The 16,596-nt window shown below is 27.0% G+C and overlaps 1 protein-coding gene across 4 annotated transcripts in view; it reads left to right on the forward strand.

Moving 5' to 3' along the window:
* LOC126894920 (uncharacterized) overlaps positions 1-16,596 on the forward strand; it is a 383,474-nt gene that overhangs the window by 217,883 nt on the left and 148,995 nt on the right. For 3 of the 4 annotated variants that reach the window (XM_050666280.1, XM_050666284.1, XM_050666283.1), the window contains 2 exons: positions 990-1,113; positions 1,177-1,569. The exons of the other annotated variant lie outside the window; for it this stretch is intronic. In XM_050666280.1, the coding sequence (XP_050522237.1) occupies positions 990-1,113; positions 1,177-1,430 (378 nt within the window). In that variant the 3' untranslated portion in view covers positions 1,431-1,569. Of the gene's footprint in view, positions 1-989; positions 1,114-1,176; positions 1,570-16,596 lie in introns of those variants that run through there. 4 annotated transcript variants of the gene reach the window in all.

The following is a 16,596-nucleotide window of genomic DNA, read 5'->3' on the forward strand; positions in this document are numbered from 1 at the left end:
GGTTGTTTTTTTTTTTTTTTTTGTCTGTTACCACTTTGTCTCAGCTCTCACCGAACCGATTTCTTTCACTGATACGTCAAAAGATCACAAATCTTATATAGTCGAAGACATTACCCTCAAAAATTGAAAAAAAAATCCTCGTTTCCCGTAAATGAGGGACACCTCCAAATAATTACAAATTAAAAAAATTTTTTTTCTAAAAACTGCCATAACTTTTTCAAAAATGAACATATCAATATAATTTTTTTTTTATAGATGCTTGATGTCTTTACCTATCATTTGGTATATATTTTTTTAAATTTGACCCTAGACCTGCCCAAAGGGGGGATTTAAAATGACAACAAAAAATTTACTTTTTCAACTTAAATTTTGAAAATGTTCTGGAAGTCTGACACTTTTATATATATCATAAATAAAAGCTAATATAATGTACTTTATTATGGAAAATAAAAATTTCGGACTTTATTTTGTCTTCATTGTGAAAATGGCTACCAAATGATATTATTGTATGAAAATTCTCGATTTTATTTTTTACATTTTTAACTTTATAATGCTATAATTTATTGGAAAGTGTATGGATCAACATAATTTTTTCTATTAGATATACTATTTTTTAATAATCCCTTTTTCATTTGACATACTTTATCTTAATCGGGATATTAATAAGGAACTAGCAGATTATGTTGCTTTTGGAATAATCCACGAATTTTTTAAAATTAAACACTATCTAAAGATTTGCATCGAAGCGTTTTTTTTTTTTGATAGTGATATTAATCACTGTCAGATATCATTATACATGATCTAAGTATGCCACGTCACCACTGTACCGCGACTTTTTTTATATGCATTTAGTGGTTGTACAATTTTAATACGTTCATTTTAAATATTAAAGCTTTTCTGCCATATCACACATTTATTAAATTATAATATAAATATTTACAGTACACTGTTCTTTTAATATCATTTTAATTACAAAAAAAAAAATTTAGTTTACAAGCAATGACCATATGGAAGTTTTGACAGTTTTGAGATTTGATACAGCATTCAATATTCTGCATGATTGCTTACACAAATATAATTGTTCGAAAATTTCTAAGGAAGATCTTTTATGGGGTAATTAAACTAAACACTATCTATACAATTAAATGAATTAACTAATATTTTTAATATGCTTAGGATTTTTTAACAGAGACCCAAATTCACGAAACGATGAGCCAGATTTAAAATCATCAACTCATCAACTACTAGAAATTGTTGTTCATAATAATTCACCAAATTATTTTGTTAATACTATAAAGAATTATATATATGGTCCTAATTGCAAAATACCATTCGCGGGATATTGTGCTGCTGCGTACTACACGTATTTGATTACTGAAAGTCCCAATTTAAATAATATATTCAAAGAAATTAGACAATTAAAGTCATGAAATAAAAATTTTGTTTTTGTTTTTATGTTATAAGTATTTAAATGACAATATTTTGTTCTATTTCTCGATTTTCTATTATACATTTTTTACTTTAAAATGCTATAACTTTTTGAGAAATATATGAATCAATACAATTTGTTATGAGAAATAATATTTTTAAATAATCCCTTTTTCATTCGACATACTTTATTTTAATCAGGATATTAATAAGGAACTAGCAGATCATGTAGCTTTTGAAATAATACACCAATATTTTAAAATTTAACACTATCTGAAGATTTGTATAGAAGCGTTTTTTTAGCTTCGATGAGAAGCTGAGAAGGTATTAATTTTACTATTATGTGTTTTTTTTTTTTTTGTGTCTGTGAACGATCAATCTCAGCTCTCGNTTTTTTTTTTTGTGTCTGTGAACGCTCAATCTCAGCTCTCGCTGGACCGATTTTGATGAACAATATGTCAAAAGATCACAAATCGTATCTAGTCAAAGACATTACCCTCAAAAATTGAAAAAAATTCCCTCGTTCCCCGCAAACGTGGAAAATCCCCCAAAAAATTACAAATTTCAAAATCGCTAATTTTCGATATTTTTTCAATTTTTTTTACTTAAAAGTGCCATAACTTTTTAAAAAATGATTCGACATACTTTTTTTTTAAATCAGACCATTTCCGTTTATACAGGAGGGGTGCAAACCTTTTAAAATGCGTATAGAAAGTAGAACTTTTTCAACTTAACTTTTGAAAATGTTCCGGAAAGACTGACACTTTTATATATATCTTAAATTAAAGCTTATGTAATATACTTTAATTTGAAAAAAAAAAATTTGACCTCTGGACTTGTCTTCGTGGTGAAAATGACTACCGTATGCAAAAATATGCTATTTTTGTGAAAAAATTCTTGATATTATATTTTACATTTTTTAACATTATGTTGCTATAACTTTTTAAAAAATGCATGAATCAACTTTATTCTTTAATGATAAATACTTTATATATACTTCTTTCATTCGACATACTTTTTTTTAAAATCGGACCATTTCCCTTTATACAGGGGGGGTGCAAACCTTTTAAAATGCGTATAGAAAGTAGAACTTTTTCAACTTAACTTTTGAGAATGTTCCGGAAAGACTTTTATATATATATTAAATTAAAGCTTAAGCTTATGTAATATACTTTAATTTGAAAAAAAAAAATTTGACCTCTGGACTTGTCTTCGTGGTGAAAACGGACATCAAAGTTAAAGAAAAACGTACGATTTCCGTGAAAAAAATCTCGATTTTATATGTTATATTATTTAATTTATATTTTATATAACTTTTGGAAAAATGTATGGATCAATATTATTATTTTTTTATAATAAATATTTATATACCCCTTTCATCTGGCACGCTTTTTTTGTAAATCGGATCATACCCCTTTAACAAGGGGGGTCAAAACTTTAAACATGCGTATTGTTACTACGATATTTTCAATTTAATTTTTGAAAGTATTCCGGAAATACTGACACTTTTAAATATATCTTAAATTAAAGCTTATGTAATATACTTTAATGTGAAAAAAAAAAATTTGACCTCTGGATTTGTCTTCATGGTAAAAATGACTACCGTATGCAAAAATATGCTATTTTTGTGTTAAAATTCTGGGTTTTGTATTTTATTTTATTTTAAAATACCTGACAAGGGGAGTACAGATTTTCATAAATATTATATAAATTAAAATTGATATAGTATAGATAGTTAAACTTATTTAAATATGTTTGTTTCTTTTAAGTCGAGAAAAATAACTTTGAAATTTGAACTAGCTTAAATAGCCAATTTTTCAACCGCCGGAAGCAACGTACGGTTGCCGAGTTGGTAAAATTTATGTTTTACACGCTTGGGGTACGAGGTTCCAACCCGCATATGGCAATGAATTTTTTGCATTTTTTCTTAATTCTTTTTAAGTTAGTATAAATTTTAACTCGTTTGATTTTTATCACATTTAGATTCAATAACTTCAATAAAGATCAAGGATCCCATCACTTTAGTCGCCCCTTGCAAGAAGAAATTTCTTATTCGTATTAAAATTATTTTACTATATTTTAAGTTTTCGCTTCGATGCAAAGCCGAGAAGATATTTTTTTGTGACTATCATTTATTTTCTCTGCTCTAACTTGACCTACTTTTTTCAACAATACGTCAAATTACTACAATTCGTATCTAGTTGAAGATATTACTCTCAAAAATTGAAAAAAAAATTCTAATTTATCAATTAAACAGTTAGTTATTACATCGTCTCCATAAAGACAATTAAAATCATTAATTTCTAATGTTTTCAAAATATTTATTAACGAATGAAGTTTGATATGATAGGTTTCAACTACAAAATTAAATCATTTTACTTTGTAATTTAATAATTTTATTACTCTGTTTGTGTGTGCTACTATTAGACTATAATATTCAAATTTTTTTCTAACGTGTTGCTATATAAATCATTTCTAAAAAAAATGATTGTTTTTTCTCCTGAATTAACAATTGATTTTTACAAATATAATCAAATTTTATAATAAACTCAATTGAGTAAATCTTTTTAACAACTTTGTTTTGATTGGTACATTTAGTTAAAGTAAATCATTAAAATTAATTAAGTTCTCAATATTTCAATTATAGAATCTTTTCAACAAACAACAAAAGTTCCTAGGAAATTATTACTATTACTTCTATTTAAGTTATCTATTACCATAAAAATGCAAAAAAATATTGAGCTTTTCTGATAAATTTACAATAAATAGTAATTATAAAACTTTCTGACTGCATATTGATCTTAACGATACAATTTTTTTAATTGTCATAAAATTTTCTATTTAATTATGTCAATGTCAAACTTACCAATTGAGCTAAAAGTTATGGTAAAATAAATTTTTTTTTTTTTTTATAAACATTTACAACAATCAACTTTAAACGATTAACAAAATTGGTTAAATATGTCATTTTCCTTATTTTTAACTTATTAATAATCAAATTAATATTAAATATTATATCAAATCAGTATTAATTTAAAACAATTTTTTTTGTTCTTAATTATTTTTTTTTATATGTAAAAACTATTTTTTAATAATATTAAAACTTAGAAGTTATAGAAAAAGTCTAATTGCACATTTTAAAACATCGCGAAAAGTTGATTTAGAATAGTATATTTTTGTTTCTGATGGAAGTTCCTTGTAGTCCAGTGTATAAAACTTATAACTTTGTTAATTGTTATAACTTTATCAAAAATGACCAAATCAGTATATTTTTTTTTATTTAGATGCATGTCTTTATCTATCATTTGGTTTTTTTTATAAATCTAACCCTTTACCTGCCCACAAGAGGGATTCAAAATATTAACTTTTTTTTTTTTAGTTAAAGTAAATCATTAAAATTAATTCAGTTCTGGATATTTCAATAGTAGAATCTTTTTAAATATCAAAAATTACTTAGAAATGATTACTATGATTTCTATTTAAGTGTTCTATTACGATAAAAATGCAAAAAATAATGAGTTTTTCTGATAAATTTACAATAAATAATAATTATAAAACTTTCTGACTGCATATTAATCTTAAAAATAACATTGTTTTAATTCTCATAAAATTTTCTATTTAATGATTCATTCTAGTCAACGAAGGAGTAATTTTGCAGAATAGCAGAAAAAATTCCCAACAAACTTTTTTTTTTTTTGTTTTAATTAGGCAATTGGTGGATTATTCCAAAAGCAACATCAACTCTTATTTCTTTAATTATATCATGATTAGTAGTTCTTTGATTTTAAAATATAATATTTGAATATATACTAATTATAATTATTAAATTTAGTATGAAATTGATATTTAATATTGTAATTTAAACGGAGAAATTATAAAAATAATAAAGAAGTTATATTTTGCTTTACTTTTACGTGTATAAAAATTTAAAGGGCTTGATACAATAATTATCAATAAAAACTGTTTGTTACTATAAATGAATGCACTGGACTTCAAGGAACTTTCATCAGAAGCAAAAATATACTTTTCTATATCAAATTTTCGCGTTGTTTTCAAATCTGCAATTAGACTTTATCTATCAGTTCTAATTTTTTATATTATTACTAATTACATAAAAAATAATAATTAAAAGAAAAAAAAATTGTTTTCAAATTATTACTGATTTGATTTTTAATATTATTTTTAACATATCAGTCCAAATTTTCATTTTTAACCTATTTTTTGGGTACTTTAAAGTGGATGAAAAATTTTTGATAAAGATTTATGAAAGTTTATAGTAAAAAAAATTGAATATATTACCATAACTTTTAGCTCAATTACAAGTTTAAAACAGACATCTAGGGCAGTCAACAAAGGAAAAATTGCGGAAAAAATTTCCAAACAAATTTTGTTTTTTTAAAAGTTGAATTAAAATATGTATTATGACATACTAATAGTCCTCAAGATTGGAATTGAGCTTTTTTTTTTTACAGCCTCGCAAAAATTCAAAAATATGAGTTTTTTTAATTTTCTCAAAAAATATTATAATTATCAATATACGAAAAATATGACACAAAGCACCTNATAAAAGCGTCGGGCGCTCAATATACGAAAAATATGGCACAAAGCACCCACGCTTTTATCACAATAATACTAGTATTTTTTGTTCATAATTATTTTAAAAATTATTTTTAACTTTTTAGTTCGATGTACTTTAAAAGCGTGTTTTTTTAGTTTTTTAAACTATATTTATTTTTTACTTTTTAGTTTCATGTTATGATAGTAGTTACTATCAATATCATGGTTGTTACGGGTAACGGGAAATCAGGGTTCGATTCCGGGGAGGGAGTCTGAGAAACGGCTACCACATCCAAGAAAAGCAGCAGGCGCGTAAATTACTCACTCCCGGAACATGGAGGTAGTGACGAAAAATGACGATACGGAAATCATCCCTCGTAATCCGAATGAATACTTTATATCTTTTAATTAGAATAAATCGTGTTAGTATATTAATTTTAATAGCAATTAGAATATATATATATATACAAATAATGCGACTTAAGTACGTAAACGTATCATGCACTAGGTATAGCTGTGTTTTGTGGGCTGGCGGGTCGGACTAACGTTATACCTGAGGTATAAACGGCAGTAGGAATATATACGTAAGCCGTATGCTACGCGGATAGTATTGGTCAGTCAAAATAAAAATTTGTTTATATATATATAATATTGATGACAAGCACACGGGTACGATAACCAAAAATAAATTTATACTGAGGAATAGTGTTGCCGTCGTGGGGTGGGGTGAATGCATTATGACAGTCTAGTCTAGACGACGGAATATGCGATAACGCGTGGCGTTTGGAGAGTTACATACATACAACATACATACATACATACATACATACATTCATACATACATACATACATACATTCATACATACATACATACAAGTGAAACTAATATAAGCGTGTTAAAAAAGTACAACATTCACGACTCATATAAATTTTTGTGCGGGGGCTATATAGTACCTTTCGTTGGTATTTCACCTTTAGCTATTTATATAAAAAACGTGCTTCTCTAGGCATACATACCACGAGATCATTCTATTATTATCGCTGCCCAATATCTTTAGCCACTTTTGTTCTCTTTATACTATACCATCGCCACAGCTACCATTTTCCCTTCGCATTATACTACTCTCCTCTCTCCTACTGACTTATTTCTTTTTGTTTATTGCACCACTCAGAGCTAACCAACTGGGGCCCCTCCACCAAATTGCTAAATTATTTAACTGAAGTGGGCAAATGCTACGTGAAACCACGTTCGCCGGGTTGTCAGCAGTACGCACGTGATGCCATTGTGCAATAAATGTGAGATCGTGGATTTCTCTTACTCTATGGGTCATAAACATTATCCACCTAGCTGACGATGATGTTATCCCTGAAAGTACCACTATAGAATCGGACCAATAAAAATAATTAGAAATATTTAATCGCAAACTACGCCCATATTTATTTGCTATTTGCTTATTATTATTAGGACACTATTTTGCATTTGCACTATATTACATCAAGGAATATTATATGTTATATATAAATTTCAAGACGTTATAATTATATAAATTTGTACTTTCATTTTCAGAACAGTACATTATTAATAATAAGAAGGCGCGTAAGGCTCGAAGGGCTCCGGGTCTGGGGTGGAGCCCCAGCTAGGCGGAGCCTAGTTAATATTAATACCCCACACAAAAATATTAAATACAGGCCTGAACGTATCATTCAATAAAAGCCAAACAATTTGGTACTGGCCACTACCTAACTTGGCCGTATGTTAAAAGCGATACTGGATCGTCATGGTGAACCATGAATAAAACTAAATGGTTCTCAAATTTTTCAGTAGATAGTCAGGTAGAAGATTAGTTTGGCGGAAACGATAAAGCAACCTTATTCAGGTTTGGCGGAAACGATACTAGGTGGAAACGATACGGTCAATTTTGGCGGAAACGATAATCTCCTATACTAACAGTTCGAGTCGTGGCAGTGACACAGTTTTGAGCGGGGTGACGCGAGCCTTAGAACAAATTAAATTTAAAACACACTGACCATCATTATATATTACACGTAAGTACAAGCATGCACCGTACGCCGTAAGTGATGCATCCGCGACCCCATGCACCTCAATCTCGCTTATACTGCCGTCGTCTACTATTCGCCTTGCTATCACCAATGTGTTTATTACGCATAATTTTTCACGGCTTTCTTTCCACTCTCGTTCTATATTTTCTGGTATCTTATTATCCCATCCGATTTTTAATTTCCATAACCTTTGAATTAAAATTTTGAATCTAATGACTACTGGATTCATTAGTCCCAACGGATCGAAAATTGCCGCTATTTCAGCCAGAATAGAACGCTTGGTAATAGGAACATCTTTGTTGTATTTTTTTACCATGTACTGATATGAGTCATTATTTTTGTTCCAGTACATACCCAATATTTTGGTTACTATATTTTCTGGTACTGTAATAGCATCATTTTGATTTACAGAATGCTCTAAACTAGTCAGTAATATATCAGATTCGTTACTAGCCCACTTACTCAATTCAATGCCAGTTTTACCCAAGACGGTAATTAGATCGTCATGCAGTTGACAAACTTCTCTTTTTGTGTTCGCTCCTTCCAAAAAATCATCAACATAAAAATCTTGTCATATCGATTGACAAGCTTCAGGATACTCTTCCTTCTCTTCAGCGGCCAGCTTCTCCAAACAAGCTACCGCCAAGTATGAAGAGGTTATCACTCCATAGGTAATAGTCTTGAGGCTGAAAATATTAATAGGCTGGATCTTCTCTCCATAATACTCCTTGATATGTGATTCCGCTAACCACACTTGCCAGTACATTCTTTTTATGTCCGCCGTCATGACATATCTGTGAGTACGGAATCTCGCCAATATAGTAACTAACTCTTCCTGAATGCAAGGACCTATCAGGAGTACTTCGTTTAAACTCACCGCTGTGTCTGTTTTCGCAGATGCGTCGAACACCACTCGTAATCGCGTACTCGTACTGTGCTCATTTATGACCGCATGGTGAGGCATGTAATAACAACACTCTTCTTCTATCGACGATCGCGCTATTTCTTCATGCCCTAGCATGATATATTCATGAATACATTTTTTGTATGACACATTAAGCTGAAGGTCAGACTGAAGTTGCCTTTCTAAAGATAAAAATCGACGCAAGGCAATGTGATATGATTTACTAATAGTGCCAATCAATTTTTTAATTTTTTTAACAAATATTTGTTGAATAGTCTTGTACGAAAAATTATTAATTACGCATATCACCCCTAAAATTTTACTCTTTAACCATTAAAGATTTAATAGTTATTAAATCGTATTATGTTAACATAAAAAGATTAAAAAAAAATTGTTTTCAATTGAATAAATCTAATGATATAAAATAAATAGGGTTGTCATTGAAAAACGGAAGTTTATTCCGGTTCAGTGGCGGATCCAGAGGGGGGTGGAAGGGAGCGCCCGCCCCCTCCTCAGCTACTGGCTTACTGATTAAATTAAAATACCTTTAATTAGGACTTGGTATTTAAAAATCTAAAAATAAAAATGATAAGTACATGCCAATTGTGTAGAATCACCCATTGCTTTATCGAAATAACATCAATAATATATATATATATATATATGTGTGTGTGTGTGTGTACTGACATACTGTATTATAACTCTATATTGAAGCAATCGTGTTATTTATAGAATACACTACATATATTTTTTATTTTAAATTTTAACGATTGCTTGAAACATGGTTAAGGTCCAAAATAAGTGAACATAAATTAACAGGTTAATAAATTAAAGCAAGCTTTGTTGTATATTCACAAAAATATTGATATTCATAATAATATCAAAAATATCATCGATAGATTTGCTAATGACAAAAAGAGAAAATTAGATTTTTATTCTTTAATTATTTTAATAGTATTTGTTACAAACTTAGGTGTTAAGTTATAATATTGTAAGAAATGTATGTTTTGTTTTTTTTTGTTAAATAGCTTTTAATTTCAAATAAAGTTCTTCATATGCAATTAATTTTGATTAACGAGTTTCTTTTTATATACCTATGTCCTCAAAGTCATCAAAAAACATATACTATAGTAATTTAAAAAATTATTATGCAGCAAAAATTAAACGAATTTTTAAAAATAGAAATGTAATAAACACAAAATAATAAATCACTTCTTAAAAGAAAAAAATGTATCTAATGACGCCTCCTGGAATAAATTCTGGATCCACCCCTGTTCCGGTTTAGGGTACAAGATATAAAATTTTTTTCTATTTAAAATCATTCAATTTAAGTACGATAATTGTTCAAAAATCCTAAACTAATTTCAATTATATGATCTACTATAGTAATTACATTACTTTTAGCTTCGATGCGAAACTGAGAAAGTATTAATTTTATTATGTATTATATCTTAAAAAAGAAACAACCCTTTTGTCTTAACTTAAAGTCATAAAGTCAATTTTTTTTTACTTAAAGTTGCAATAACTCTTTCAAAAATAAACAAATAAATATTTTTTTTTTTTACAGATGCATGATGTCTATACCTATTATATTTTTTAAATCGAATCATTTCCCTATATACAGTGAGGGTTCAAATCTAAAAAATGCATGTAGAAAATAGAACTTTATTAACTTAATTTTTTTAAGTTTTCTGGAAATACTGACAGTTTTATGTATATATCTTAAATTAAAGCTAATATAATATAATTTATTTTGGAAAAAAAAATTACGGTCATTATTTTGTCTTCATGGTAAACATAGTTACCAAATGCTATTGTTGTGTAAAAATTCTTGATTTTATTTTTACATATTTAACTTTAAAATGCTAAAACATATTGAAAAGTGTATGGATCAACACAATTTTTTATGAGAAATAATATTTATATCTCTTTTTCATTCAAAAAACTTTATCTTAATCAAGATTTAAATAAGGAAATAGGAGATCATGTAACTTTTGGTTTTAATCCACCAATTTTTTAAAATTATCTACTATCTACAAATTTGCATCAAAGCGTTTTTTATGATAGTAATTTTATCAGATATCATTATACTTGACCTAACTATGCCACATCCCCGCTGTTCCGCGTCCTCTCTATGCTGGGTTTCCTATATATATTTTTGTTGTAAATATAAAAATGTTAAGGTATCCCAGAAACTATTTATAGTCAATAAATTGTACAAATAAATGAAATATGCTGTAATAATTCCGAAAAATGATTTTCTTCAGAAATATATTATTAATAATACATGAAAAATATTTTATATACTTTATTTAAACAGTATTATTAGTTTAAAATGTAAAATAATCATTAAGAACATGGTGATTACTTAAAAAAATTAATGAGACATATATTCTAGCAATTCATAAGCAGTTTATAACTGCAATTCTATAAATCTTTTTCTTCTTCTTCGTCGATTTATCCCAACTACTTGGGATTGGCCACCTTTATCCTAAACTTCCACTTGACACAATTTTCCACATTCTCTATGCTCACATCAGATGTCCTCATATCCTCATATCATAACTGCAATTCTATATATAATATATGTATAATAAATTTATAGTCAATGGTCATATAAGTTATTATTACGATAATATAAATATAAACATTATTTAGTAAATTATGACAATATTGTTTACAATATTATGAAAGTGAGGGCAAGTTTTCGATTGGTCCAAGATGATTTTCTTAATTTTCAAAAATATAATAATGAATCATCAAGTTAATTTTCCCTTTTAAATATTTTTATTTATCTTTTTTTTTTAATATTCAGTAGACCAATTAAAATACATCCAAAAATGTTTAAGGTGACACTAGATTACTCCCTATTTATTAAAAATATTTCTATATATATATATATATATATATATATATATATAGATTTACATTTTTTATAAATTACCTAAATTAAGCTAAGGTATGTAAACTTATCATATTAATAAAAACATTTTACCCCAGCCTGAGAATTTGATTTTTTCTTAATTAATCAATCGTTTTTTTAAGAACTTATAATAATTAAAGGCCATTTTATCAATTGATCTCAGTATTCAAATAGTATTTTTACCAAATTTTAAGTATTATTAAAATACCATAATGTAATAAAATAAACTCCATTATAAACTTTTAAATTACATTATTCATAATTAATTTTAATTCTGGCAGAATGTAAAGACAAATAAGCAAAAATGATTTTAATATAAAAAAATCCTAAATAAGAATAGAGAAAACAATGATGCCATATCATTGAATATAATATTATATTCATCAAGAATAAACATCATAAATTATTTATGCCTACACATATAATTCATCTTTTAACATTCACAATTTTGTACGACTAAAAATATGTTTCTCTCAGCCACACATCATGTTATCAACTGATTTACTAATTATAGTATTAGTTTATGTAGTAAAATTAGTTAATCACGACAGCACACCCTCTATTATACACAGCGGTCCTTATTTTTCTACTTTATTATGTCACGGGCTCAACATTTTATTAGGTTCACTAAAATAATAATTCTAGTATATTTGAGCACGGTAAGTTCTAATGTGACGTCAAAAACACAAACAGCTATTATATGATATGAAAAATAAGGTTCCTTATTATTTTTTTGTAGAGTTAAAGGTTTTTCGTAAAATTAAGAAAAACTGATCTCATCTAATTTTAGGAAAAAATAACTTGGTTTATGTTTTTCTCTTGTACTATCTCAAATATTTAAGTTAAACTAAAATTGTGTAGAAGTAATATTAGTAACTTCATATCTATACTACACATGCATTCTGAACAGCCTCATTGAAATTGTGACAATAAAATTGTTTATTTTCATTCGAGGTCTTTAATTTTGTATTAAAATCGAGAGAATACTGTGTAAAATTACGCGCCTTTCTCAAATAAGTTAAACATTCATCTATTACCAAATATGTGCTGTCGTGCAAATTTAAATTGACAAATTGCATGTTTTAAAATAAAATATTTAGGCAATCTCTATTAGATAGCAATTTAGACCCCGTAATTTGATTTTCCATTGTTTCATTTAAGAATAATTTTTGGCTAAAAATTGTATTTAAATTTAATAAGTATCCTTAAAATTAAGCTATACTAAAGGTGAATAAATACATAGTATGCTTACACATGGTCTGTACAAATAATGTTAATCCACTAACTCTATTTCAAATATAATTTTATCATAGCATTGTCGTGATATCTGGGAAATAAAATAGTGCCATAAACGGATGACAACTTTATCTGTTTAAATCATTATTAATACTTTTCAATTGATGATAATACTTATGTAGAGTTATCTAAGTTATTAATATATCATATTTCTATATGTACAACTCTAAATTAATACGTCAATTTTTTAAATATTTAAAAATATATTGTACAAACAAAATAAAATCAGATACAACAATTTTAAGAAGTAATAACGTAAAAATCCTATATTTCCATAGATTTACTTTTTTTTCAAAAAGGGTTAATTGCTTGAATACAATTTAAAATTGAGGATCGTACATTCAAAAATAGAAAATTCGATCTATTATTTTATAACTTCAACTACTTGAGGAACGTGAAGGAAATGACTAAAAGTCCATTCACACTATACGTGTTATAAAAAATATCTAACCATTTATTTATACAATATTTTTCACATACACTGGCCACGATATTAAAAACGTCAAGTACAAAAAGTACATACACATTATATTAAAACTAATTAATTTTATAATCTTGATTTTAAAATCACCGGATAACTGCAATAAGATAGATCACAATTGGTATTATTTCATTGTCGTTTAATGTGAATAAAGGTCGATTCACACAATACGGAACACCTTAACGTCACGTTACAGATCAGCAGCGTCACGTCCAAAAATTTAACCATTGTTGACTTTACGTATCGTGGCCGGTGTATGTGAACAATACGATATAAATACATAGTTAAATATATTGACGTGACGATCTGTAATGTGACGTTGACGTTCCGTATAAAGTGAATCGACCTTTATCCTTCTCAAAAATTAACAGAATTATTTTTTTAATGAACTTAACAAAATTTCCAGACTATATTTCTTGAATTTCTTAAATTTTTTGAAATTAAACTTTTTTACAAAGGATTCAAAAAATAAAACAATCATGACATATAACAATCGGCCGTCACAGACGAATTCTATTGTTTTATTAGGTATACAGTAAAATTATATTGTTCTATTTAACGTTCTTAAAATAATAAAATTTTGACCGTATACCTAATAAAACAATATAATCCGCGCATAATAAAAGGGACAGTCTGTGACGACCAATCGTAACAGTCGAATGTGAAAAGTCCGACCGTGATATGCTCACGGTCATATATTTTTACACACGACGCATATTGCAGGAGATTATCGTTTCCGCCAAAATTGACCGTATCGTTTCCACCAAGTATCGTTTCCGCCAAACTAATCTTCTTCCTGTCTATTTACTAAAAAATTTGAGAACCATTTAGATTTATCCATGGTTCACCATGACGATCCAGTATCGGTTTTAACATACGGCCAAGTTAGGTAGTTGCCAGTACCAAATTGTTTGGCTTTTATTGAATGTTACGTTCAGGCCTGTATTTAAGATTTTTACGTGGGGTATTAATATGAATGAGCAAAATAAAGTAATATTTTGTTTTATCACTATTAAATGAAATTCGCCTCCAAGAATTTTTGACCCCCTTAACCACCTTTAAATATGGTCACGTCGTTTCGAATAATAACTTATCTTATCACATAGGCATAACTTTATAAAGAAAATATGACGTATTACCTAAGGTAAATAAATTCTAATAGATAATTATCTTAAGTATGTATATGTATATATATATTTGTAATGAATAATAAAAATATAATTTATAAGAAAGTAAAGAGTCATCAAAACATTGAAATAGCATTCAAACATTAACAATAAGCTTAAAAAATATCTAATACCTGTAATAATATAATAAAAAATAGATCTATGATCTATACATTTTTCTATAGTTGTTGAAAACTAATTTCACAAATTCAAATCGGCTTTTTCAGATTTCAATTTTATTCCGTACGCTTTTTGAGACTGCATTATCAAAACTATATATTTTAATGTAATTATAAGACTAAATATTTTTTATTAAAAATTAAGATAATTTATTAATAAAAAGATCCGCCTTAAAACATTGTTCATTAAAATGTGAATGAAATGATTCACTATTATCAATGCACTGCTATCTAATAACAATACAAAAATAGTAAAACTGTCATTTTGGCGGAATGTCATGTCAAACGGATTCTACTGTTCAATGACGTTTATGTTCCACGATTGTTGGCAATTTATTGTAATAATATAAATCGATATTTTGAATTTAAAATTCATACAACTTGATTTTTGATATTAAAATAATTATTTTTAATTAATATATTTCTTTTTAATAACAATAATTTAATACGATGACATATAATTTTATAATTTGTTAATTTGATGTGAATTTAAAAAAATGCATTGCATTTTTTATTTTAAATAATTTGCTAAAATCATATAAATAATTTAATTAATCAAATTCTAAAGAAAACATTCACAATTGCATACATTTTAAATTAATTAATGCACTTTATAAACAATACTTTGACCATTTAATTTCTTAAAATTTGATCATTTAAAAGACAAGGGGATGTTTTTAAGATAAAGAGTAAAAGTAATGTGGACAGACTTAAATTCATATAATTTTATTTTCCATAAATTGAAATGTTTCATAAGTTTTAAAATCTGACCTTGGCGTTATTTGTAATTACATTAATGTCAAATCTATTGCAAAGGTTAGTAAGGATTTACAAAGGGATATCGATTTTATAATATAAAATATAATCTGTATTATAGGTTATAAAGCGTTGGTGCAAGAATATTTCTTTGGGGACATGTTTGATTGTCTTTGTTGACGCAAGATACAGCGCATGTTCGAAAATAGATATTTAATTTATATAGTTGTTTTTTTTAAATAATGTACAGATTGAAATTGTAATATTTAAATTTATGTAATTTAATACTTGTCCTAATATTAAAATACCCCAAAAAAAATTTCCTAGTTATAAGTTGAATAGATTCTTTATACAAATTTTACACGTGCTTTTTAGCTTCGATGCGAAACTGAGAAGGTATTGGTTTTACTATGATGTGTTTTTTTTTTTGTGTGTGTCTGTTACCACTTTTTCTCAGCTCTCACCGAACGGATTTCTTTCAACGATACGTCAAAAGATCACAAATTGTATCTAGTTGAAGACATTACCCTTAAAAATTTAAAAATTTTCCCTCGTTCCCCGCAAATGGGGGAAATATCCAAAAAATTACAAATTTAAAAATCGACAAATTTTGTCATTTTTTTCACTTTTTTTCTTAAAACTTCCATAACTTTTTCAAAAATCAACAAATCAACCTTATTTTTTTTTTAAAACTAAAACCTTAGATATTTTCCTTTCGTTTGATATCATTTTTTTTTTTGAAAATCTAACACTTATTCTGCTCACAAAGGGGATTTAAAATTGCAACTTTTTTACAAAAACTAACTTTTTCAACTTAATTTTTGAAAATGTTCCGGAAATACTGC

Source organism: Daktulosphaira vitifoliae, unplaced genomic scaffold (genome assembly GCF_025091365.1).
Source record: "Daktulosphaira vitifoliae isolate Bord-2020 unplaced genomic scaffold, ASM2509136v1 Scaffold_1, whole genome shotgun sequence".
Taxonomy (NCBI): domain Eukaryota; kingdom Metazoa; phylum Arthropoda; class Insecta; order Hemiptera; family Phylloxeridae; genus Daktulosphaira; species Daktulosphaira vitifoliae.